Here is a 27,550-nt window from a genome sequence, read left to right as displayed (position 1 = left end):
GAACACAGACAGAAAGTCCTGAAACCACAGAAGGAGAACAGCAAACGCCTCGTTTGTGTTCTTTAAGGTATGTCGGAAAAGAGTGGCAGAAGTTACAATAACAGTCCTTGAGATAATGCTATGTTGACTTTTGAAGCACATTTTAAATAACCTTAGTGAGAATGAGTGTGAAAAAAACCTTTTGGTTACTTTTCCTGAGGACACCAAGTACTAATACTGATTATAGGTTTTGTTCTCTTAGGATTCAGTTATGGTCATATGTAAGTTTCGATGGTTTCATTTTAACCCTTGTGCTATCTTAGATGACCCCACCCTTACATTGACGTGTTCTCCCTACCATGACAAAGGTGGATAAAGGTGGAAAGATTTCATGTAATCCATGGACACCAGTGAAGATCACAAATCATTGAAGTCTGTCTAGTGGGTCTAGATGACCCAACTCCCAATGTTAAAGTGCCTAGGATAGCACAAGGGTTACACAGGTTTAGTTTCTTCTTCAGTTTTCATGGATTTTTGTATTCATTCTGGTCATGACATCACAATTGGTTTGCATTTGACATCATCAGAGCTGCTTCTCATTGGCTCATTGTTCTGTTGTTTGCTGTCATCCTGTTGTGTTTTGTTCTTATGCCTCAGTATTTCATGGTGGAATTCAGTTTATGTTTTAATCCGTTAACTCGATTTCCTGCTTTCTGAACCAGCTTCTTGTCACTTGTCATCAAATCAACCAATGACAATTGATCTCAACAAAAGAGACAGTCCCAGTTGGCTTCAACAGGAAGAACCACTTCCATTAGAACTATAAAGAGGAACCGCCTCTACTGGACCCAAAAGGAGGACCCACCCCCATTGGACACCACAAGAAGAAGCATCTCTACTGGACCCAAAAGGATGAACAGCCCCTCTTGGACCCAATAGGAGAAATTGTCTCCATCGGACCCTTATTGCACCCAACAACAGGACATGCCACCATTGGACACGAAGCAAGGAAGAGCCTCTCTAGGCCCAAGAGAGGACACTGTCTTCATTGGACCCTGCAGGACAGACTTTCCTTATTGTACCCGATATTAGGAACTGCCCCTTTTGTGCCCAAGAAGGGGACCTTCCCCCAATAGACACAAAAGGAAGAACAGTCACCAATGGACCGATAAAGAGGAAGGAAGCACCCCTTTTAGATTAAAAAAGAGGGACACTCCCCTTTGGACCCAATAGAGGGAACTGCCCCCTTTGAACCCAAGAGGTGGTACAGACCCCAATGGACCCAACAGGTGACATTGACCCTATACGACTCAACAGGAGGAACCGCCTCCTTTGGATCCAACAGGAAGAGCTTCCCCGGTTTGATCCAGTAAAAGAAGCCAATGTGGGTCACCTCTGTAACCTAGGTTACCTTTCATCTAGGCTGCTTTTCCAAAGAGGTCTGTGGGCTGCTCCTCATCCATCAAGCCTCGCCAAACACAGCACCTTGGTTGCAGTTCACCTTCCCTCCATAGACGGGGTCCCTGGGAAACGCACCCCACTGCTCATCAGGGAGGCATGAACCAAGGGCACATTCTTGCTTGAGACCTGGAATTGCCCACTTCTGCCTTCCTAAGAGCCTTCAGGACCCTTCTTGCTCTGCTTGGGTTCTCTGGGATGCTCAGAGGGTGTCTGTGGGACATTCTTCCGACCTGGAATCAAATTTTCCTCCTCGTCGGAGTCACCTGTTCATTTTTCAGTTTGTTAAATAAACATATCTCTGTTCCCCTCGTGCTCCCCTGCCCTCTTGGCCTTTTGTCCTTCAACAAAACAGGGATCCCAAACGGTCGCCGCCTGCCCACTCGTTTCAGCGCCGAGGCCCGTTTCACATTTTCCTGCTCCGTCCATTAAGGCTGTTTTCATTTGTGAGTCATGTGCGTTATAAAACAGGTCGTTTTTTTCCCGTCGCCCTCTCAGGAGGGCGTTTTTCTGATGAGCCGGTATGCAAATGTCCACATTTGACGGAAGGAGCACTTTCCCGCGGCCATATGTACCTTTTTTGGGACCAATCTGCAGCATAATTTCTCAGAGCGCCGCGCTGAGTGAGGACTCTCGCTGACCTTCTATGGAAGGCAGCCAGGGTACAAGTGGTGTGAAATTTTTCACGATGGATTGAAAAATGTCTTTTAAGGATGCCAAAGCTGTCCTTCTGGCGCATCTCAAAGTAACCGGGATTACGTTGGCATGATCACATTCAGAGTCGACGGAGTGAAATTCAAATCAGATTTCCTTTGAACAGCGTTTGCTTTGAACTCTGCCCGAGCATCGTTTAGAGGAAGGTCTCATGACACAATTTGATCGCTGAAATGCGTGCAGGTTGAAATCCACCTCTCTCCCCGTGGTTAGTCCTAAACTTTGAACTTGACATGAGAAACTCTGCAGCTCCTCGTGCAACCTCTCATCTGCTCCCTCGCAGCAATGGAGGCGCGTCAGAGGTTTGAAATAGGTGCACAAATCTGGGATTTGGAAAAAAAAATCAGCAGAACAAGTCAGTCGTCGTTAATTAGTTTGGCTCTGAGGGACACGAAGCTCCACGAACATTCCTGAGGAATTCTTTTGGACGGTCCAGCTGAAAATGCAGCAGCAGAGACGAAACTTTTGGTTTCCAGGAGCAGAGCCACAAACAAGCTTCAAAAGACGAGACTGCTCCTCATCCAAACAGCTTCTTTTCCTCACTAGTCGCAGGAGCAAATTGCATGCTTTAGCTGTTAAGACTAATCCCACCAGCCTGGCACTCGCTTGTCCTAAAGCTCTTTCATAAAGGGGGGGGGGGGGTCACATCTGATTTGAGTATCTGAGAATGGAAAAGCTTTTCTGCCTCTCATTGACGAAGGCTTCACGGCGATCAACACCAACACGCCGGCATTTTGCTTTTTTTATTTCCACTGTAGAGACGAAGGGGAGGGTAGATATTCATGTCAGGCAGAATTAAGGTGGCGTTGCAGGACCCTTCAAGGCCCGCCCCCATGAAAATTGTGTTTTTACATATTTGGGGACATTTATTTTATGATGGAAGACACATGTAGAGAAACTTGGGGTTCAAATTGCCTTTCTGAGTCCTGTATTTGCTGCACTTAATTTAATAAATACATAAATAAAACTGCACCTTATAACTCATCTGTGATGCTTTTGCTGTGCTGAACCCTTGTGCTATCCTAGGCACGTTAATGTTGGGAGTGGGGTTCATCTGGACCCCACAAGATCGCATGAGGGTTAAGAGCATTTTCAGGCTCTTTTTAAAAGGCGTGTTCAGATAAACCATGCCCAAGTTTTGCCTAAAAGGGCCACTGATTTGGTGGAGACACTGCAACGAGCCTGACGACGTCTGGTTTGGCAATTAAAGACAAAAACCAAGTCCACTCTCCGGACACGACGGTGATCCATGTCCGCCATTGCATAGACGCCTGCCGAACCATTTCCATTTTGTGCCTAAGCTGCGTAACTTGCAGCGCTTCGACATTTTGCACCAACTGTGGAAGAAGAGGAAAAGCCCCTCCCCCGCTACTCCATAGTTACCCGGCGTGTCCGTAGAGTTTTAAGTTTGGTGCAGAAATCTGTTTTTTTTTTTTTTTATTCAAACTTTGTGAATCCGGAGCAGACAAAAAGAAAAGCTTAGTTTTGTAGTAAATTCGCTGGCTCTCCATTCTGATGCCTCCACCTGCAGACAAACAGATCCATGAACGTCTTTGTCTTCCTGGTCTGAGCTGGAATCTGGATCTCAACTGGACGGTTGGATGGCTCCATGAGTGCTCGCCACTTTTTGTTGCACCGCTAGTGTTAGGTTGAAGTTGTGAGGGGCTTTAAGCTAGCAGGAGAGAGTGTAAACAGAAAGCTCTCAGCTATAGGCGATTGGAATGGGGGCGGGGTTGCTCCACACCAACAGTCCGGCCGACAACTCAAAGGGGAATTTCTAATAAGCTCCTGCAGAAACTTTCAAATTTTGGCTAAAAACAGCGTCGACAATGAAAACAGGACTGGGAAGGATTTGAAAATAGAAGAAAAGCTGATGACGGCGGGTCTTTCAGTGCTTCCCATTAGCCGTTCTACAGCAATGAGCTGCTTGTAATACAAATGTTTATTTCTGTACATGAAGTCTTTGAGTGTGCTCCGTTTGCAGCCATTGTTTCATCAGGATTTGACTGACAGCGCCTTTGGGCGATGTGTCCTGTCGCATCCATTTCCTCCTCTTTAAAGGGTGCAGGTGCAGCAGCAGCAGCTGAGGCGGCGGCGGCGGCGGCGTGTGAAGCGCCTCATATCCGGCGTGACTCCCTCACGTTTGTGCAATAGCGATGTAACTCTGTGAAAGACGGCAGCCGTCTGATGCCACTGCCTGTACTTCCCGCTCGGCTGCCTTGTGCGAGCCGGTTCCAGCTTCTTACAGGTGGGCGGAGTCCACCGGACCACCCCAGAGCCTGTGCCCCCCCTCCAAAAGCAGGGGGCATTCCTGCGCTTTGGCCACGACCTTGTAACCCGAACGTTTTCTACCATAACATGACGCTTGGCGAGCGTTCAACAAAAGAGCGGTGTTTTGGACATAAACTTCAGTCATGACGCAGCGGAAGAGGCGAAGGCTTTGTTTTGGTGGTTTACGCCGGAATTTCTCTGGGAATGCGGCTGAAACAAAAGTCCGCTCTGGTTTGTTCAGGGTTTGCCGTCGGTTCGCCGCCATCCTTCAGTAACCAGTGAGGCTCACACGGATGAAATGTCCTTGTTGGGATCTGCGGCTTTCTCTCCCGCAGCTGGGAAAGCTCCCCAGAACCCGAAACAAGTGAATCCTGGTGCGTTTCACTGTAGTGGGAATGCAGGTCAACTGCAGTGGATAAACAGGGATAAACCAAACCAAAAAGGGCTCTAAAATGAATAATTTACCTAATGGAGACGCACCTTTCAAGAAACCAGTACAGAATAAAGGAAAACAATAAGTAAAAAGAAGAAAAATGAAGAATGAAACCATAAAAACAGTTTTTTAGAAACGTGAAAGAAAACAAATGTCTTTAAAAAAGTGAGACAAAGTTTATGTTACTGACGTCAGGAGGGAGAGACTTAGAGTCTGATGGAACCAAACGCAGGAAATAAAGCCGGCTGGAGGAGGAATATCAAAAGAGGGTAAGAAGGAATGGAGGTCATGGAGGAGGTCATGGACGACTGAAACCACCTGGGAGGATTCAGGAAGTGATTCTGTGTAACTCTGTGTTGTGGGCGGGACTGTTGGCTTAGAGCAATACCGCCCCCCCTCCCATCCCCTAGAACTGAGAGCTCTCCGTTTTCACACTTTCCCAATAGATTACAGCCCCTCACAACCCCTACCCAACGGCGAGCAGAAACAAAATACTCTGAAACATAATGGAAATATTCATTTTCTTCATATTTGTCTTCAATTATGAATGAGGACGTTCACAACAGCGTTTTTCTCAGAGTGGGTCTTTAACGTCTTTTTTACATTTCGCATTCAGGTTAGATGATTGCATCGAGTTTCTCCGCATTTTGACTTAATTTTCTCTTAACCAGCCGTCCCATGAACAAGAACTCCAGACTTCCATTTTCCGACTTTTCGGGTCAAATCCCGGCGGAGCGTCGGGTTCAGCTCCGGTTAGAAGCGTTCGATCGGCTTCGGGACGCCTCTGTGCACGCCGGAGGAATCCAAAGCTTGACAACCTGCCATGCCGAGTTACTGGAAATCATGACGAGACAGTTGCCTCTAATGCAGGAGAAGGAGGAGGAGGGGAGGGGGGGTAGTTGGCACTCTGCAATCTGTGCTTACAGAGGAAGAAAATACCCACAAATCATTGCAACGTTTCTGCATCGACGGCAGTGACAAAATGTTTCCGAGTGAGCAAAAGTCTGCTTTAATACGGCCGTCCTGCAGCTGCGGTTCGGAGTTTGCATGACAGGTTTTTTTTTGTGTTTTTCTTTGTGTGTGGGGGGGGCTGGTTGCGTGACAAGCACAGGCGCTGATAACTTCTGTCTGTGGAGTCTGCAGCGACAGCGTCCATTTCAGCCATATTTAATCATGTAAAAACAGACCCCCCCCCAGCACCCCCAACACCACCCTGACCCCCAACCTACAGCCGGCCCGTCCTGTAGCCGCCTCATCACCGAGCCCAGGACAAAAATGTTGTTGTGGGGGGGTTGGGGGGGGGGGGGGGCGCAGAAGATGTGGATTCGATAACCCCCCCCGTCTCGCTCCTCTGTCAGGGTTTAATTACCCCTCCCCTCTGAGCTGCCTGTCCCCCCGCAGGAAAGCTGCTGCGTCCGATCAAACGGCGTGACCTTTGACCCGTCCTCTCCTGCCCTAACGTCACATTTCAGGTCCACCAGGTGCGGGCCGTCCCCCCCCGCTCGCGTTGTTGTGGGGCTCCGCTGTATTAATCACGCCGGCGTTGTAATTACAGCAGCTCCAGTGGACGTCGGCATCCGTCTGTTGCTCCTCTTCCTCTTCTCCCTGACCTCGGTGGTGAAGGCGCCACGTTCTCCCGCGGTTTTGTTTGGGAAGTCAAGTGGGCCCGTCGTCGGGTTTGACGCCGCGCTTCAGCGCCGACGCCTTTTCAAAATGTAATTTAAGGGATTATCTCTCTATTGATTTCACTTAAAACTCATTCTTTTTTCTTCCTTCTGCTGCTGGGATCAAATATCTGCCGTTTTTTTTTCTTTTTTCTTTTCCGTCCTCGCCGATGCCCGGGAAGAGCCGCCTCGCCTGGCAACGCCTTAGCGCACGCCGAGTTCCGCCGCCAATCTGCATCTGCCGCTGTGTGTGGATGCGGCCTCCGCGGCATTAATATTCATCTGTGAGTGCATAGAGCAGAACAGATTAGCAGCAGTAATGATGAGCGTGTGGCGATAAGGGGGCGGCGGCGGCGGTCCCGGCAGTCTGAATGGGCCTCCCCGAAACCCGACTGGAAGGAAGCGAGCGAGCGAACTCATTACGGCTTAACAGCTATTAGATTAGCATTAGTTCCCCTTTGAAAGGAGAACTGCTGCGGTGATGAGGCATTCAGGGAGCGCCGTTAGCCTGTTGTTGACGGCTACCAGGAACAACCGAGGAGGAGGAGCCGCAGCCCAAAGCAGGACGAAGAGTCTCTGAAAATGCTGAAACTCACCGTAGGGGTTCGATGGCAGGAGAGGAGCTTCCATCGGTGGGTCTGCGGTTCTGCTAAACAGTCGCAGAGATGTTTTCCACGGCTGATTAGTGAGATCTGCAGCGTTTTATGTCCATTTAAACGACGAGAACACGACATAAAAAGCTTCTACAGTAGCACTTTTTTAAGACTGCCATAATTCTAACAAATTTAAAAGTTTTCATTTCAATTATGACAAAAATCGTGCATTTTACAAGGACTCACCAGCTGCGTTTCCATCGACTATGAAATTGAACAAATTGGATTTGTGATCATAAAATCGCCTAATAGAAACAAGATCATGACGTGGACGTGGTAGACGTGGTTTTTGAGGCGTAGCGGAATGACATATTTGGCAAAACCGCAATGGAAACAATTAAATGAGTCACTTGACAAACAACCGTGTACTAAACTGTGCAGCGGGCGCCGCTGGAGGTCCCACAGCATCACAGCTCATCAAAAGTTGAGCGTGTCATGTGGAATTGTTGGATCCACAGCTCCTCTGTGAAATCACCAACCACCATTTCCCAAAAACTCTTCATCTGTAGCCCCTCCCACATGTGAGAAGCTTGACAGATGATGAGATGATGGCAGAAATCTGAATGTATCTGCTGTCAATCAAAGTATTTTTCCTCCGTGTTTTCGATTGACTCATCACGTGGGCTGGTTTGTGTTTATTCACATCGTTAGGAAATAATGGAAACAGAAGTACGAATAAACCATGCAAAGAAGACAGAAATCAACGTAAAAGCGAAATATTGCCCAAAATCTGTGCGTCAATTACGTCGTTTTGACGCGATGTAAAAGTTAAACATCAGTGGTACATTCGTGAAAAGTCTGTTTACGCAATTTACGCATTTTTAACATCGTTCATGAGCAATTGTTACGTAAATCTTACCAAATTGTGCGTGACTTTTGCAATATGCGAACGCAAATTTGTGGCTTTGCCTGACCGTTCCACGTATGTCTAACGGACATTTCACGAAATGTGTATGATGTGTAACTTTTATATCGTGTCAAAATGTCGTAATTGACGCAAAGATTTTGGGCCAAATTTGGCTTTTACATTGATTGACATGTCCTTTGCATGGTTTATTCATACTTCTTATGGGTTGTAACCCTTGTGCTATCCTAGGCACTTCACCATTGGGAGTTGGGTCATCTAGACCCACTAGACAGTGCTCTGAACCTTTTTTCTTCAATGATTTGTGATCTTCACTGGTGTCCATGGATTACATGAAATCTTTCCACCTTTATCCACCTTTGTCATGGTAGGGAGAACACGTCAAAGTAAGGGTGGGGTCATCTAAGATAGCCCAAGTGTTAAATTGGTTTGTGATACATCGTGAGAATTTTACGTAAAGAACCACAACTTTTCCCATTTCCTCCAAATTTTTTCACGTATGACCAGTTTTCATCCGTGTAATATGCACCAAATCTACATAGTGGCCGTACATTTTGAGATGCACACGATCTTCTCCATGACCCTCCATGAGGACGGACAACCCGAAAACCTGCAGCACTCGTACCGATCGTCCCTCTACATGGGTGCATGTCACAGCAAGAATATCAAATCCTGACATTCCTGTTGTTCCCAACCCAACAAATCTAACCTCAAAGACGGAGCACTTTTCCAGGTTGTCATTCCACTTTCAAATCCAATCGTTTGCTGTCAAACGTTCCTTTATTTCCTCTCATGACCCTTTTACTGGCGAGTTTGGTGAATGTAATTCTTAACGTCACATCAAAGTTAGAAACTATCAGAGGTTTTATTTAAAAGCCACATTCCACTTATCTGCGTCGGTTTGAGAGTCACTGGTGTTTCTGTGGGAGGTGAGCTCCACCGCCGCCGCTTTCAGTTGTGAAGGAGAAAAAAAAACCGAAAAAAATAAGGTCTTTGATGTCAGGAATGAGAGATAAAGAAAGACGACTGAGCCGACTCTAATTAGAAAACAGTTCTCCGTTCCAACCCTCAGTCGCAGTAAATAACCTTTTAGCTTTACAACCTGCGTGTGATTGCGCTTTATGAGATTAGAGCCAAACGCTTCCTGCTGGACGCCGTTTGAAAACGAGAAAATTGCTGCAGGGGGGATGCCGGAGACAGCCTGCAGGTGGCGGCTGGATAAGCAGCCTCCGCAGGTTGACGGTGGGCACATTTCCATCGTTCTCCAGGACAAAACATCCTTCCGGTGTTGAGTCGGATAAATGTGGGTTCTGCGGACGGACGCGACTAACCCTGGTGCTATCTTGTTGGGTCCAGATGACCCCACCCTTACATTGACGTGTTCTCCCTACCATGACAAAGGTGGATAAAGGTGGAAAGATTTCATGTCATCCATGGACACCAGTGAAGATCAAAAATCATTAAAGAAAAAAGGTTCAGAACACTGTCTAGTGCAGGGGTGGGCAATTCCAGGCCTCGAGGGCCGGTGTATCTGCATGATTTCCAGATAGTCTTGCCCTTCTCATGGCTGATTACCTGGTTCAGGTGTGTCCAGCCAATTAGAACATGCCAGAGCAGGGTATGCTGGAAAACATGCAGGAATGCGGCCCTCAGTGCCCACCTCTGGTCTAGTGGGTCTAGATGACCCAACTCCCAACGTTAAAGTGCCTGGGATAGCACAAGGTTTAAGCACGGCAAAAGCATCACAGATGTGTTATAAGGTGCAGTTTTTTAAATTGTATTTATTAAACTAACACTAACAACGTTACCGTTGAGGATGGGGTCATCTAGACCCCACAAGATAGCACAAGGGGTAATAATCTTGCTTTCGTGGATCACAGATCAAAGGGAGCAGAGACCCGTGGGGTTTCCCCCCGGCGCTGACCACTGAAACGTGGAGGACCGGAAGATGCCGACGCAAAATCTGCTCTGTCAGTACGTTGCCCAGGCAACACTCCACACTAACGGAGCTCTGTTTGATAAGTCGTTGATAGGAGCGGTGGGAGAGCCAGCGTGTGTCTGAGATGCTATTAGCAGAGACGGTGGAAAGGACCCCCGGCGGGCCCAGCCCCCGCAGACAGATAAGGGCAGGGACCCGCCATTTAAAGGCGGGGTCAGCAGGCCTCCGCTCGCTTTCTTCCCCCCCCCCCCCCCCAGAAACCAGTCACGCAACACAACCAATAAGACCGCCTTCAACTTTTTTTTTATTCAATCTTTTTTTCTTCCAAACCAGGAATGTTTTTCCCTCTCTTTAGAGGCATGTTTGGGGGGGGGTATTATGGAGGGAGGCGTGATGGGTAGATAAGAAGAGAGGACACAAAAATAGCCTCTCACGCACAAAGGTGTCCCAAATCCCAAATCTCTGCTGGCACAGAGAAGCACTCACACATTTACAAACACGCACTTTCAGCGAGGGAGGGGGGGCAGCTTTTTTATTTTTAAAGTCCCACTCTGATCGTCTTTTATTTTCAGTGTTCTCAGTGGTTTTTTAACTGTGATTCGGCCGTTTTTAGCCAAAATCCAAAAACCTGTCATTTTCTAGGACATGCTGTCTGCACGAGTTCATTGGAAAAGTGACCTCTGAGTTGTGGGTGGGGCCAATGGCACAGAGCAACCCCGCCCCCTTTCCCTTTGAGGACAGCTTGGAGCAGGTGATACACAGAGTGTTTTTTCTACATCACAAATAAGTAACGAACATCTTTTCGTTATGGAAATTTAACGGGAAGGTTTCAAAAGGTTTTTAGCTTTGGAATTTTTGGTTTAAAAAGGAGCATAACAAGAGTTATGACACAAAATTAAAAATTATAAATCCCTTGAACCCTGAGTAGAGGTTCGCCTGTTTTGCTTTTCTTTATGTAATTTCCACATTTTTTCTTTGCTTTGTTTGCGGATTTATGCATTTTTTATTTATTTCTACATGTCTGATCCTTTGTTTTAAGCATAAAATCAGCTTTATCTCAATTTTTGTAGTTAAAAAAAGACCAAATTTACTATTCAGTATTGACATTTTTGGACAGTTTCGGTTAATTCTGAAATTACAGATAATATAATAAAGATATATCTTTTAAAAAAAGAAGCTATAAGGCACACTAAAAGCTGTAGTTTCTTTTTTAAACAACAACAATCTGCCTCATAAACTGGAGAGCGCCTTGTATATCGATTCATTGTGCTGCAAACGAGGGTGGTGTCATTGTGAATATGCTAGCGTGGCTAACATGAAGCGTGTTGGACTGTGTTTTTTTTTGTTGTTGTCACTAATAAGGTTGGGATTAGTTTTGTCACGGAACTGTTTATTTTAGCGGTATAAGTTTGTTTTTTATATGTTGTAAACACAGATGGATTATACAGGTGTTGTGATGCGCTAACGCGATTCCTGCATGGCTAACGTGTAGCATGTGGAAATGTGTTTTTTTTTGTGTGACAAAGATGGTTGGGAGTTAGCGTAGCAACTGTAACACTAAATTTAGCGGAATCAGTCAGTTTTCTATGTGTTGAAACGAGATTGGTGTCGTTGTGAATATTTAATTTGGTTTTATTTATATAGCCCAATATCACAACAATAGTCGTCTCAATGGACTTCCAACCGCTAATTAATTGTATAGTCAATATGAAATCATAAAGAAAATGAGAGTCGTGCAATTCAATAGGAAATGGCTAAGCTAAACTGGGCATCCCTGCCCTTCGACCCCATATGCTAGCCTAGCATATGGGGTCGAAGGGCAGGGATGCCTGTAGTATGTCAGTACGAGTATGTCAGACTGAATTTTTTTTGTGTTACTAACAAGGTTGGGATTAGTGCTGTCACAGAAATGTTTATTTTTGTGGTAAAAGTCTGCTTTTCATGTGTTGTCAACACAGTAGGATATTACTAGTGTTGTGAATATGCTAATGCAGCTAATGCTTCTAACAAGGCTAACATGTAGCATTTGAAAGTTTTTTTTTTATCCCTTGTAACTAAGAAGGTTGAGAATTAGCGTAGTCACAGATCAGTTTGGTTTAGCAGTATCAGACTGTTATTTGACGTGTTGCAAAGACATTACAGATAGCCTATTGTGAATATGCTAACCTGGCTAATTTGTAGCGATGTTGCACTTTTTTTTTTATGTGGTTGGGAGTTAGCATAGTCACAGTAACGTTTGTCATTAGGGGATTTTTCACGTGTTGCAAACACCGTTAGCAGTAACTAGCGTTGTAAACATGCTAATGCGGCTAACACTTAACATGGCTACTGTATGTCGTGTCACAAACAAGTTCTAGAGTTCCTGTGAACGCAGTTATGGACTTGGTCTATAGTTCAGTGTGTCTTATATTTCAAAATTTGCCCTTCCCATAGTGCAGAAAATACAATCTATGTCCTCCATCAGCAGAAAACAAGAACACCTTAAAACACCAAAAGCGCCATTTTTATCGGAGTGGGTCTTTAAAGCTGCTCTTTACAGCCCCCCTCTAAACTATTTCTCTTTAAAACATCAGCAGCTGCGTCAATGTTTGCTTTTTTCATAAAGAAAGCCAGACATCACACCGACATGAAAATCTAAAGAAAAAGAAAGTTCTTTTCTTTTACTGAGGGAACAAAACAACAGAAAATCGGTTATTTGTTGTTGGTTTTTTTTTCTGCCGTAAACACTGAAGAAAATGATCAACAGAGAAAAGCAGACACTTCATTTGGCATGGAGGAATTTTTTAAAGTACTCTGAGCATGTTTAAACTGACACAGACTCAACAGGATACAGAAAAAAACACAAATTGGTACAAAAAAGAAGAATTTGAGGTGCTTTTTTTTTGTTTTGTTTTTTTGTTGTTGTTTTAAGACCCACCCAACTTTTCTGAAAATCAACTTTAATACAGTCAAGTACAATCCGAACTCTTCCTCCTCCGATGGAGTGAAAAAGCATTATGGGAACATCATCATCATCATCATCGAGTGCCAAACAAATTCATTTCAGACGAATGTGACACGCAGGTATGAAAGATTATATGATACAAAACACAGCTGAGAATTGTTGAAAGGTTTCAGGTTTAACACTGGCTTCACACAGGATACATGGCAACAACACTGGAGGCTTTGTGTGTGTCTGTGTGCGTCTGTGTGCGAGTCTGAAAGGAAAAGCGGTCCACCGCCACCCAGTTTACACATAAGCCATAAACATGTTTGAGCAACACAAAACAGCTTTATTAGTATGCACATTTGAACACCTCTGAACTCTGCGAGCTCGCGGCGCCGGGCACTGGCGTGTTTGCGTGTCTGTGTGAGTGTGAGTGTGTGAAGGAGGAAAGAAAAACGCACAATCGCTCGTTTCATCCTTCCCGTGTCCGGCGGGTCGATCACGGGAACACAGAGTCACATGACGGCGATCAGTATAGGTGAGAAGTGTGTGTGTATGTGTGAGAGGTGGGAAATTGGAAAAGGGGGGAAAAGGGGAGGGGGTGACGATGCGCCGCCCGCCCGACGCGGCTGAGAGGCGTTTGCGACAGTCATCAAAATGTTGGGGAATCGGCGTGTTTGGTGGAAACGGGGCGAGGCTCATGAACCGTCTGAACGGAAAGCGTGGCGGCGTCCCGGTGAATGTGTGTGTTTGAGAAGGTCCGTTCTTTCTGCTCGTCAAGAGTCCAACCCCCCTCCCTCCCCCCAAAGTCCACTTTGGCGGTCGGTCCATCAAAGAGGAAGTCTCTTCGGTCTCTATCCATCCTTCATCTTTCACTCTCCTCCTCCTCCTCCTTAGTGTGCAATTACTTCACAGTCTTTCCTCGTCTTCTTTTATTTTTTTTAAGTTCTTCATCACCCCCCTACCCCCCTTTATTAATTATTTCCCCTCCCCCACCCCCGCATCCGTCCTCTCCCCCCTCCCCCACAGGAAATTAAAAATAAACAGAAAAACTTTCATAAATGTTTCTACCTCAACACTTCCACGAACGAGGTCTAGACCTCAAAACTACAGCATAGTACAAGGAGCTAGAAAAATATACAGTGGACCCTAAAGGGGCGGGGCTGAATGGGGGGGGGGGGGGGGCATCAACTTCGCTAAAAAAAAAGAAAAAAGGATTAAATTATTGTACAAGGCAAAAGGCAGGAGATCAGGTCAAGTTTGAAAAAACAGATAAAAATCAGTAGAGGTGGACTGGAACGGAAAAAAGCCAAACATGGAAAAAAAAAAAACAGAAGAAAAGAAAAACATCTAGAAATTTTTTACTGGATATTCATATATATATCATCTATAAGTGTTGATAGCCATAAAAAATCTAACCTTTTTTTTCTTGATATTCACTCACTAATTTGTGTTTTGGTATTTAAGACAAGTCTAAAGGACACACATACACACACACACACACACACACACACACCAACCTGCTGAACACACTCGTCTAAAAGTGCGGCAGCAGTACCATAATTATTATCCAACCTGTATGCGCACACACACACACTCACACGCACACTCACACACGGCTTAATAAAATATACAAGATTCTGAGCGTCACCGATTGTTCCGACCACGTCGGGCCTGGGCGTGGTCATGTGAGCGCCGCTCGGGCGATCGAGTCAGACGAACCAAAGGCAGCGAGGCCCTGCGGTTTGAGTTAGTGGACTTGCCGCTTGTTCTCTGAGGAGGCGGGGCAACGGACCACGTGGGCGTGGCCTCTAACAATCAGAGTCTCCTGAGGTTTTTTCTCTTTTTGGGAAACCTCACATGACTCGGCACCAGGTCCGTACCCTTCCAAAGAAGGGGGTGTGCTGCGCTTGCAAGTTGGCCCCAGGCGGTGACGGTTCAGTAATGCACGGACGGGGCGTGTTTAGCTCCTCTTGCCCCTTCCTGAGGGCCTCAAGAAGGGTCGTGTATCACCGAACACACTTGATGGCCCTCTTCGGGGGAAATGGGGCGGCGGTTTGTTCAGCTGGAAACTCAACTGTGATTGAGGGCCAAGAAGGGTGGGACGAGGGGGACAATACTTTCAGTATTGAGGCGATCGGGGCTGAAGCTGGGATGGCAAACGCTGGGATTGGCTGGGAGGAGGGAGGTGGGCGTGTCCAGTCATCCAGAGTGACAGTTCTCTCATACTTTGTAGTAAATGTTGGCCGGACTCTGAGGCGGCATCTCCTGGACGATGTACACCGGGTGACCGTAGTCCCCGCTCACCTTCTCGTAGTGAGGGCAGTAGGCTGAGTCTGAGGTCCGCAGCGGGATGATGATATCGCTGGGCTCGGAGCCGTTGTTGTTGGAGCTGGTGATGCCCCCGCCGCCTCCCCGTTTGGGGCTGGTGAGGGAGGACAGGGTAAGCGGAGGATGGTGGGTGTCCGAGTGTTTCGCGTGCCGGCGCCGGTAGCACACGAAGCAGATCACTGCGGTGACCAGCAGGAGGAAGGCGGAGCCTCCCGCTGTCCCAGCGATGACGGCGATGTTGGAGCCTTGGAGGGGGCCATTCTCACCTCCGCCATCCCCTCCGATCGGCCCTCGAGATTGGGTGGAGTTTCCTGCACCACCTAAAACACAACAGAAGAGTTTTAGTCCAGGGACCGACGAAGATTACACCAAATACACCTTTTGGCCTTTTTTAAACTGAGAGGAGCAAACACTATATTAGTGGATGCTCATTCCAACAGAAGCAGCAATTCAATGTGAGGCACAGTTTTTGGAAACTATCATTGAACAGAAGACAAGCCAAAACACTTAAGCCATTTCAATTATTCATAGAAAGACTGATAACTATTCCTTCAACTTTAGCCCAAAACAAGCTCTAAATCTTTCTACCGTCTTTATTTAAATATATGCCTTTATTTATTTTTTTATAAAAAGAGATATTTAAACAACAATATTTAAACAATAAGTTGCTTGTCTGGGCCCATAGAGGGTCATAGAGTAGGGTGGCCGCATCTTAATCAAATCAAATCAAATCAAATCAAACTTTATTCATAAAATAGTGCTTCTCGTGCATTTTGTGCAGCTCGAAGTGCTTTAACATTAAAAACAGAAAACACACAACATTACAGTAAAAACCCAACCCACCCTTCACCCTTCCCACTCCCCTCCGTTAAAACACATGACCCATGGCCCCCACGTACAAAGAATAATGACTATGTAACTTTAAATTAATAAATAAGCAAACAAACAAACAAGTATGGCTTGGCTCTGCTGTGAGGAAACGGTATTTGGGAATCTCTTCATACCAGGAGCCAGCCCGGCCACGGGAGCATCGCCACAGCGCCCCCCCCAGACTGGGACAACACTGGGGTCCACTTCACAGCCATGAAGCTGCAAAATTAGACCCCAGCTGCCCCAGCAAGGGCGAGAACTGCAGCAACAACCGCCGACCAAGCCAGCAAGCCCTGGAGGAAAAAATCCCCACAAGAAACACTGGAGCTAAAATCATGATAAGATACTAATATTAAAAACATAAGATGTATATAAAAACATAAAATTGAGAATAAGATGCATAAAATGAAAATAAATACATAAAATAGCCTAGACTAAAACTAATAGAAAAAATTAGCAGTTAAAATCAACTAAAAGCTAAATTAAAAAGGTGGGTCTCTTAAGGGGAGCGCCGGTGTGTCTTCTAGTTAGCTTGAGACTTGACCGTACTAAAATGGAATGTACCATTGTCGTGGGTGTGGTGGATGTATCGTCCAGTATTCGTAAGGCTAATGTAAGTTGCACGCACTTTGATATTTTATGTGAGCCATCTGCGCGCTCCGTACAGGTTTGACTAGTTTTTCCACCACAGACATCCCGTACCCACCCGTAAGGGAGGTTGTGACTCCTTTATACACTTGTATAAAGAAGATCAGGAGGTTGCGATGGACCAGCCAGAGTGCAGACCTCAGTCCAAATAAAATGCTGCGGTTCAACCACGGTGAGCTGTAAAAGGCTCCATTCCTGTAAACCTTAATGAACTGAAGCTGGAGAGCAGAGACTGATCATTACTGCTGCTGAAGGTGGATCCAACACAGACTAAGTCGTCTTGGGTTCATGTTCCAGAGATTTCTGCTTTTCATCTCAGTTTTTTAGGAATCTGTTTTTAACTTTTGTTGCTCCTCTTCCTTAAATTGTCCTTCTATCTCGACAAAGAAGCAATAACGCTGTAAGCTTTCCGATAGTGTGCGTTTATGAGTTCTTAAAAAAACAGCAGAGCTCTCTTTGCACCACAATAGCATGACTAATGGTGATGGTTTGGCTCCACCAGTAGAGGCTGCATTGGCTTGAGCCGGTGGAATGCTTTAGGTCTCCAGCAAATCTCACAGAAACTCATTTGCGGTCTCTTCACTTGTGTGATGAAGTGGACGGCGGCGCATAGAAAGCGGAGAGGAATGTCTGCGGCGGGACGCTGCACGGCGTTTGCTCCTGTGGAAAGCCCGGCTGAGCCACAGAGCGTGTGCAGGTAACACTCGACTCCCCAACCCTTAGGAACTGTGTTTTCTTAGTATTACGGCCCACCACATAAAGAGTGCTCCACTTGTACCACCAGACCACACACTCCGCCCGTCGTGTCCAAGTTGAGGTCAGAACTCGGCAGGTGGATGAAGGCCGGCACTGGTGTGTTTATGGAAAAGGGGCGCCGGACTGTGCTGGAGAGAGCGGCGAGCTGGTTACGACTTTGGATTGGCCCATCATTATTCCTGGCACACGTTGCTTTCTTCTCTCTCCATCTCCAGGTTGTCATGGCCGTAATGACCTGTCTTCCTCCAAAACCGGAGCTGAATCCACCTGAGCTCCCTTTACTACGTCCGCCTAATTCCAGACGTCGATTAGACTCCCCTACATCTCCCACTGCTTTCTTCCTCTTCTTATTAAACCCTCATCCCTTATTTTCCATCTTTGACGGCCTCTCCTCACAGGCTGACATCAACATTTTGCTCTTGGTTATGGTCACATGAGTGGGGGCTTTGATGTCTGTTTTCCTCACTGTGTTTCACATCTTTTCTGTTTGCCAGCCCATTGAATAACTAATGGCCTAGAGAGGGTTTATACTGTAGATCAAGTTGTCCTCAAGCACTGAAGGAAAAGAGTGTTTTATGTTATCAGGGACTGCAGTACTGAAGAAAAACACGCAGAAGGTTATGGTAAGTGTCTATTTTTTGCCGACATTACAGTCTTGAAATGGGAACACGTTGTTGGGATGCTTTGTTGAGGTTATTTATTAACCCTTTAACACCAGAGCTTTAGCTCCCGTGTTGACATTTTTTGAACTACTGTAACTCTTCAACCATTTAGGCAATTAACCGTAATTCTATCAGATTCTAACACTTTATGTTGAAATGCAACATTTTACACTGATGACACTCAAAGCTTTGTGCCAAGACACACCACTTTCCAGTAGTAACCATCGGATTGTGACAGACGCTCAAAGTGCTTGCAATGTATCTCCATTATTCATTCTCTCCTCATTCATACTTGGTAATGGTAAACTACTGATGTAGCCACAGCTGCCTTGAGACACACTGACAGAGGCGTGGCTGCCACTTCGCGCCACTGATCATCACCGGGACATTCATAAACATCCACCGACCAGTGGAGCCACACTGGAGGCGGAGAGGTTGAAAGGTCTTGCCAAAAGACACAACGACAGTTGGGGAGCGGGGTTCGAACTGCCAACCCTTCAATCATTGGACGACCTAGTCACCCACCTGAGCCACTGCCTCCCACAACTTCACAGTAGTTACGTGTTTACGGAATCAACGTAACTCAACGAAAGCAATTTTGTGCCATTACGCTTTACGTTAGTAATGATTCACCTTGATCGCGTATATGATTGAAGATTTACAGTATGTCAAAGAGCGTGTGTTATTTAGATTTCGCTGATGTCATCTCAGTGGCTAAACGGTAAAAGCATTTCGGTCAACGTCATCTTTGGGTTAAGTCATAAGAATTGAGCTTTGTTGACCAAAAACATTTTTTCCATTTTACACAAACCCTTCTGTACTTCTGTAAACTTGGAAAAAGCTAATTTTCTTTTTGGTCGTTTTGAGCTTGGAGTCTTCGGAACTTTTCCATTAGCTCCATGAGAGGAGTTAGCTTGGCGGTCACTTGCTCCATGAAAGGATACAAAGAAGCTTTGATATAATCAAGAATCTTTTTAAGGTCTTCGTAGTCACCTGTTGTTTGGTTTTTCTTACGGGCCATGGCCAGTTCTCTTTTGTTTTTGGAGAAAATCAAGTTTTAGTCACTTGAAGATAGATATATTGCCGCCGTGAGCCACACACGTCCGTGCTGTAACCCGCAACCGGAACTTGTGTCTCTGTCTTGTTTATTCTGGTAAACTATGAAACCACACCACCTAATGGATTGTTGGAGCTTTATGGGTACTGTAGTCCCAGTTGGAGCGCTAGTATTATTTTGTATTTAATGTGTTAGAACGGAACAATGTTGAGTTATTGTCAATAAAGTTTGTCTGACTTCTAGGTTTCATTTTTGCAGATAAAGGAGACAAAAAACACAGTTCACTACAAAAACTTCCCATCAAACCCTCTGACCAATTGCCTGCCTCTAAGACCCTCTAGGCATTCTGGGTGATGTGGTCATACCGCATTATCTGTGTTGCTTATGTATAAAAGTTGAACTGTTCATTTTTCGTAGTGCAACTTTGTTAATCCTTATGGTCCCAGTACATATAAAGGTAAACTGTAGTTTTGGGACTATAGGGAGCACTGGATCATAAAGAGCACCATCAATGAATGATCTACATTCAAACTTGTCATGTAGAAGGCGCCCCAAACTATAAGACGCATTAGGCGAGACAAAAGATTCAGAGATAAGTCTGTCAGTCCGACTTGATTGACTGCGTAACTTTAGAACTTGGTTGGACCGTGCTACATGTTAGCCACAGGGGAAGCATTAGCATACCCACAATATCCGTAACTCCCAACCTTGCTTGCAACACGTAACAAACAGACTGATCCAGCTAAAACAAACATTACTGAGACTAACCTAACTTCCAACCTTGTTGATGACTTGTACCAAAAAACAGGCTAACATTTAGACAGAGCGCTATGTACCTCTCAAAATCACTTCAACATCAGTAAACACAACCAGAATTTGTTGTGGTTCACCTTTTGGCATACTCCTTCAGGGGTTCACTAGAGATCTTCAGGGCGGAGGCCTTTCCTGACACAACCCTGTATTTTATCCGGGCTGGGGACCAGCACAGGGAGACCCAGACTTCGGCCCCTTTGTACGAGTGAAAGGTCTGGAGGAGGCTCACCGCACCCCAGTGGAAATCGAACCCTGGTTATCCTATGTAACCAGCCCTTTACTTAAGCAACCGAACAATTCAAGCAAAATGAATCCATACAGAAGGCGTTCTGCTGTTTTTAGAAAAATCCTATGACCCCACCATTGCATTGACATGTTATCCCTACCATGACAAAGGTGGAAAGATTTCATGTACCGTATTTTCCGGACTATAAGTTGCCCTTTTTTTTCATAGTTTGGCAAGGGGTGCGACTTATACTCCGCAGCGACTTATATTAGAACTAAATTCAGTGCGACTTATCTGTGTTTTTTTCTACTTTATAATGCACTTTTGGGCTGGTGCGACTTATACTCCGGAGCGACTTATAGTCCGGAAAATACGGTAATCCATGGACACCAGTGAAGATCATAAATGATTGAAGAAAAAAGGTTCAGCGCACTGTCTAGTGGGGTCTAGATGACCCAACTCCCAATGTGCCTGGGACAGCACAAGGGTTTAAGCTTTTAAGTTTGCCTTATAGTGTGGAAAGAAAGTATGGTTTTCCAATATAACCTCGTTTAACTTTAAAAAAACAGAAGTAACAGTTGGATTCCAGAGCCTTTTAGCGCCTTTGTGGTTAGCTTTTCGAAATCTTGTGATTATTTCTTTTACTCAAAAAATCAAAACCGCAGTAAATGGCTGTTTAATCTTTAGTTTCGCCCACAAGGTTTCTTTCTACAACCTTAAAATCTCTTTGCTCCTCCCATTTTGGCAGAGTTCAGAAATGTTCCCGAGCCCCGATGGAGACAATAACTAAGCGATAACGAAGCGGTCTTCAGACCAGCCCACTACAGATCAACGGGTGACATTTGTGTCTTTATCCAGCAACAGAGAAGACCTCTAATGAGCAACCACTGCAAAAGAATAACAATCAGCATTAAGCCTTTCTTTAAAAAGAAAATTCATTAACCCAAACTCACTTTCATATTTATCACATCAATGTCAGGTAGGAGCAAAAAACCCAAATGGCTTCCACTGATAACTGCGGGCGCATCTTTATTGTCGATTGAACAGAAAAGATTGCGGGGAACGTCTGAATGCTGCGGAGCTAGCAGCTAATTTAGATAATAAAAAAGTAATGCTGCTTTGGCAGTTCTTCCTTACGCGGCGCAGATAACAATCATCAGGAGCGCCTTATTCTTCGATATGAAACAAATTTATGGATGTGCATCCTCAGCGGAGTGTGAAAAGTGAATTAACGGGGAGTGTATAATTGTCAGCGTGTTTTGATTTGGCTGAGTGGAGTTTGTAACAAATTAGCTGACAGGGAGAGAAAACTCCAAAAACAAATTCATATCAATCAGAGAAAGAGAAAGAGAGAGAAAGAGAGAGAAAGAGAGGGAGGCTGGTTTTTCCAAAGTCGGGGTTCGTCCTTCCATCTTAAGGTAGAGGAAAGTCAGAAAATCTGCGTTTTGGCGTCCAACCGGTCGTTTCACACGTGCGGACAAGTGCGTGCGTTTTTTCCGCCGACTCCTCACATGCTGAATGAATCATATGCATATTTATAAGGAGAGTTGTTCACACGTTCTAGTCGAAGCATCATTGTTTTCTCACTTTGCACACTCGCCGCCTATGGACGAAGGTGTGAACGCGTCAATTCACGGCTCTGCGGATCCAAAGAAACCCACAGACTTTCATGTGCAGCTGGAAACAGCCGCCATGTTTACCTTCTCCAGATCCTTGGAACGCACGGAGCTGCAGAACCAACAAACTCCTCACAAGAACTCCCATTTGCTGCATTTGCCCTCTTCCCCCACTTTTCCTCCTCTCTTTTTTTTTTTCCTTGTCCTTCTCCCAAGGTAGCTATTATCCGTCCGTTCGCCACCCGCAGCACTTAGCTGGAAGGGCCGGGTGCAGAGACGAAGGAGCGGAGAGAAATATGGAATTAAACGGAGAGATCGGCAGATGTCACCGCTGCACATTCTCCATCTGTCGCCCCCTCCCCTCTCTTCCTCTTTCCCTTTATATCCAGCAGCCTTCGTTCATTCCTTCCATCCATTTTGCGGATGGATCTGCTGGGGATTAACTCCATTTGCTTTGCTGCTTACCTGGGTTTCTGCTGGTGGTGCGTCCCGCTGGAGGCTCCTTCTTTGGGGGGAGCCCATATGGGCCTGGATGGAGGGGGAGGGGAGAGAAGAGACTCAAATCAGACGGGTACTTTTCTCCACAGCAGTCGACTTTTTTTTTTTTTCGTTTAGTAAAAAAAAAAAAAAAAGAATCTAAAGAAATATTTTCTGCTGCTTTGACCCGAGTGCAGCTTTGGCGAGGCCGCTCGTAATCTGCCGACGTTAAATCGGGCCATCTGTCCGGTGCCGGCATTAAAGAGCGTTCACGAGCGCCACTGCATGAGATGCTCTGATGTTCGCATGGTCCTCAACCAGAATGTTCCGGCAGTCTGCTGAGCAAGCTGAAGTCAGGGGGTGACTGGGGTCAATGCCCCTCTGTAGTCAACAGGGTAAAAAGGTATTTGAAAGCCCCATTGCCCCCCTTTTTACCTGACTGACCTGCTCCGACACACACCCCCCCCCCCTCCTCTGCCAGCCTGGTCAGAGCTGCACCTCACAAATGCATAAACCCCTCCCCCACACTTTTGTTTTTCAAAATGGTGACTTTTCTAATGCTTTAACTCCATAGCAACCATTTAATGTTTTGGTCACCTGGAGGTGACGAACAGGTCTGTGTCATTTTTGGAAGAATTGGCAAAAGTAAATTTTTGGATTTCCTTAGCAACTGACGTTTTCTTTTTCTTTTTTATTAACCAGGCCCACATTCATAATATATACATATCAAATGTCATATTGTTTCATTCAGCTGGAGCCAACAATTCATGTTTTACAATTTCACATTATTCCAGTAAAAAAATGTGGGCGCAACAAGGGAACACCTATTTTGTGAGCTCGCCATGCTAACGCCACGCAAAACTGACAAACTTTACTTCCAGAATTGTTTTTTCATAGGTAGCTTCCCAATGGTGCGCATGGATTAGGAGATGATAGATGAAGGATAGGATAAGGATAGATAAAATTGTAGATGGAACTAAAGGTGGCTTTTGTTTGGGGTTGGAATATTCAAGATGGTGGCCTTTTCCAGAGGTCAAAGGTCAACAAAATTCGGGTGATGGTTGTAGACTGTGTGAAATTCTGTAAAAATCGTTTGAACAAGTTTTTCTTTACACACATTGAGTGAAAATGTGAAAAAAAAAAAAGAAATTTGACACTGTGCCACAAAACGGCTGACCTGTGGCCATCCCATAATATTTTTAAAACTTCCCTATGATATCCTCGATGCATTTGTTTTGGTTTCATTCGTAGATTTTGAACTTTTTTTGCTTTGAGCGACAAAATAACTTTTTGGTCCCCTTAATTTTTTTTGACACTTGTGCTAGCTGTGATGTCATCATTTTGTGTGTGTGTATGTGTGTGTGGGTGTAAATTCATCTTCACCAGGTTCTAGGTAAAGGTACTAGGTCCATGACTGCAGTGGGCTGCAATAAAACGAGCGGTTGAAGCTAGGCGCCTTATCTCAGCGGGCGCGAGGCCCCGCTTCTTCAGACGACAAACAACACGGACGTGACCTTTTCGCCTGATAAGACGGAGGTAAGCAAGCGCGATGGAAGATGGAGGTCATGATGAGGAGAGGGAGAAGGGGAATTTGGAAAGGAAGCAAAGAGGAAAGGGTTTGTTTCCACGGCTGGCGAGGAGAAAGAGTCGGGGGAAATAAAGGGAGCGCGGGAGGTGCTGCTTCTGCGGCGCTGACTCGGCTGATGTTCCGGACTGATAGAACTCAAACAGAACCTCCGATAACATGGATCAAAGACGCCGAAATTCGCAGGGTTCTTTTTTTTCCCCGTGTGTACGTAAGGGCGGTCAAACTGAGGACAGGGGGCCATTATGTGCAGAAACAGGTCAGAGAAAGTACAGAAAATGCCTAAATGGGCCTTTTTATATGTATTTTTTTCTTAAACCTCATTCTGGAAAAGCAGCATGTGAGAGCCATTAGCCGGGAATATTTTCCGAACAAATTAGACGCGCACGAGTCATTAAAAAAATCACAGAGTGCGTGCACTAACGCCAAATGCAGTCATTTAGTTATCGCGCCTCTGCTGCGTGGGGTCATGTGTGTGCGCGTGAGTCCGGGCGCCTGCGTCGACACCTGCGCATCACGAGCGCGGTCGACGGCGTCCAGTGTGAGTCAGTGGCGGCTAAAAGGCAGCGGGAGGAGGGAGTCAACAGGCCTCATTAGAGCTGACTGATCCCACACTTGTGCGTCGTTCTTGCCACTTAAAGAGCCCCTAATGTGCTCTGCAGAACGCACACAAAGGGAGGTGAACACACGTGTGTGTGTGTGTGTGTGTGCTCGCACCAACAAAGTAAGATTACAGCGCAAAGAAATAAAAAGAGAGGTGAGAAGACTTACTCTGTCCCACTTTTAGGACCACCTTCATGCCTTGTGTGGCGCACACGCCTCCTCTCATGCTATCTAGGTTCTGACGCGTCCCATCCGACGTGGCTGGAGGGGGAAAAAAACACAAGAAGAACACAATGAATCAGTCTGAGCACACACAGCTAACACTGGGTCACAGGTCTACAGGATGTTTGTAGAAGTTTTTAACTTCTCCTTGTTTTAGACCATCTGATCATCTTTAGACCATCTTGTTTTTCCAAACAAGTGCCATTATTAGAGGAAAAAAACTCATTAAAAATGAAGTACAGCACATGCAAATATCCAGAATCACTTTCTGATCCAACACTATTCACACAAAAATAGCTAAAAAATATTTCAATTATTACAAAAAGCAATCATTCCTGATTTTTTGTGGTTGGAATAAAAGTCACTACTGCTGTGAAGCTTTTTAAAAAAAATTCTTTTTAGTATTTTTATTATTTGGTACTGCCCGAAAAGAGTATCATGAAGAAAAAAAAAAGTGCAGTGTGTCTGCATTGACACTGCAGCAAATCGCACCAGAGTTCAATTGCAAGTACAGCAGAGTGAGGTGGTTTGGTCAACACTAAAGTAAGCACCTGCAAAATAAAACAAACCAGTTGAATTATATCTGATGATGCAAATGCTGTATGCTGAAACAGTTTGCTAAAGAGGCTAAAGCTAATTGTGTAAAATGCCAATTTATCTAAAACCAAAAATAGCAAAAAATGCCTACCAGATACTAGCAAAATTTGCCGATTAATCTACCATGATACTAATATTAGCAAAAAATATTTAAAGGACTAAGTATTATTTCCACTATAAAAAAATACACTATAAGAGTTAGCTTTAGTTTAATATTAGCAACATTTGTGTATCAAGCTCTCATGATCCTACAATACTTCACTCTAAAGCCAAAATGTGCTTAACAAGCTAGCAAGATACAAAAATCAAACATGAGTGTCAAAATAGATGAAAAACGAGAACTAAAACTAGCTAAACAAAATAGAAAAAGCTTACATCACCAAAATCTGCTAAGTGAGCTAGCAATTTGCTAAAAAGAGACAAATAGCCTAACTCCAGCCCTAAAACTAAGTACCAAATTATCTTGAAAAATGCAGGGCTACTTAATAAATTGGTGGTAAAACCAGAACTAACATCAGCAAACTTAGCTAAAGACCCAGCGAGAATTTAGAGCTATGAGCCATATTATCTTAAAACATCTAATAGGGAAACATAGCTAAAATAATAAATATAATACAAAAAATTAATTATCGAGGAGCATAAGCTGACTTGATGCTAATATTAGCTTTTTTTTTATCCAACTAATCCAACATAATGCTAACATTTCATGAATAATCAGCTAAAGAAAAACTCTGCATGCCATATTTAGCCCAAACAAATGTATTTTACTGGATTAACAGCACAACGTGCAGGAAAGCTGGTTCATGCAGAATGGGCTTTTATAAATGGTAAGATTGCTTGAAATATGTAAAGTAAATTGTTTATGCTGAAAGTCTGAAAAAAGCTCAGGGTTTTTACCTTACTATCATTTCATTTAAAAAAAAGCATAACCATCTATCCAAGATCAGAGAAAGTACACCAAAATACCAAATAAAAAAAAACTAAATACACACTACATAGCTCCACGTCTCAATTTGGCTCCATAGTTGAACTCAAAAGTTGTGGGAGAAAATAGATTTCATTGCAGACGTTGAAGCAACACGGCAGCTGACTCAAATGAAGACCTGAAGACGTCAGAGGTGCAGAGGTAAACCATGAATAAAGTTTGAATAAACTCAGAAAAACCCCGAAAGAAACTCATGGTGTGAAAAAATAAAATAAAATAAAAAGTTGATAAGCTGCTGAATGATGCTTGAAAAAAAAAACACAAGGAACAAGAGGATGTATTTAAACATCTGCTTGTCACAGCAACAGAGCCATAGCGCTGTGTCTCCGTGACACAAGAACCTAAAAAACTGAGTTTCAAACTGTGAATGCGATCGCACAGATATCTGCATTTGTCTCTGTGATCAGAAGTGAGAAAATCCAGCAGGACGTCTGTGTGACCCATTCAAAACATCTTGCTTTATAGTCCAGAGTGCTTTAAGTCTTACATATTACACATATGGATTAGGGTTGGGTGTTATTGTGAATACGGTAACGCAGCTAACGTGTAGCGGTGTCGGACTGTGTTTTTTTTTTTTTTTTAGGTGTTACTAACAAGGTTAGCAGTTAGCATAGTCACACTAACGTTTGTTTTAGCGGTATTGGTCTGGTTTTTTACGTGTTATAGGTTAGGAGTTCAAGGTATTGTGAATGCGCTAATGCAGCTAACGCTTCTAAAGTGGCTTAAGTGTAGCGGTGTCAATCTGGTTGTTTTTTTTATGAGTTACTAACAAGGTTAGCAGTTGGCATAGTCACACTATCGTTTGTTTTAGCTGTATTGGTCAGGTTTTTTACGTGTTATAGGTTGGGAGTTCAAGGTATTGTGAATACGCTAATGCGGCTAACGCTTCTAAAGTGGCTTAAGTGTAGCGGTGTCAGTCTGTTTTTTTTTTACGTGTTACTAACAAGGTTAGCGGTTAGCATAGTCACACTAACGTTTGTTTTAGCTGTATTGGTCTGAATTTTGACATGTTATTAACAGGTTAGGAGTTACAGGTATTGTGAATATGCTAACGTTTCTAAAGTGGCTAAAGTGTAGCGGTGTCTGTCTGTGTTTTTTTACGCTACCAACAAGGTCGGGTATTAGCGTAGTTTTAGTAACGGTTATTTTAGCGCTATCAGACAATTTTTTATGTGTTTTAAATGCACATATGCATAATGC

The 27,550-nt window shown here is 44.6% G+C and overlaps 1 protein-coding gene across 2 annotated transcripts in view; it reads right to left on the bottom strand.

The window, feature by feature from the left end:
- Positions 1-10,257: 10,257 nt before the first annotated feature.
- LOC101160196 (ephrin-B2) overlaps positions 10,258-27,550 on the bottom strand; it is a 110,401-nt gene continuing 93,108 nt past the window's right edge. Inside the window, exons 3-5 of one of the 2 annotated variants that reach the window (XM_023949032.1) lie at positions 24,715-24,807; positions 22,347-22,409; positions 10,258-15,553 (exon numbers count right to left, since the gene is read on the bottom strand). In XM_023949032.1, coding sequence (XP_023804800.1) covers positions 15,126-15,553; positions 22,347-22,409; positions 24,715-24,807 — 584 coding nt within the window. In that variant the 3' untranslated portion in view covers positions 10,258-15,125. The remainder of the gene's footprint in view (positions 15,554-22,346; positions 22,410-24,714; positions 24,808-27,550) is intronic. The other variant, XM_023949033.1, reaches the window with a different exon arrangement.

Source organism: Oryzias latipes, chromosome 18 (genome assembly GCF_002234675.1).
Source record: "Oryzias latipes chromosome 18, ASM223467v1".
In the NCBI taxonomy this organism is placed as follows: domain Eukaryota; kingdom Metazoa; phylum Chordata; class Actinopteri; order Beloniformes; family Adrianichthyidae; genus Oryzias; species Oryzias latipes.
The sequence above is the reverse complement of the archived record's forward strand: the minus strand, read 5'-3'. Positions and strand labels throughout refer to the sequence as shown.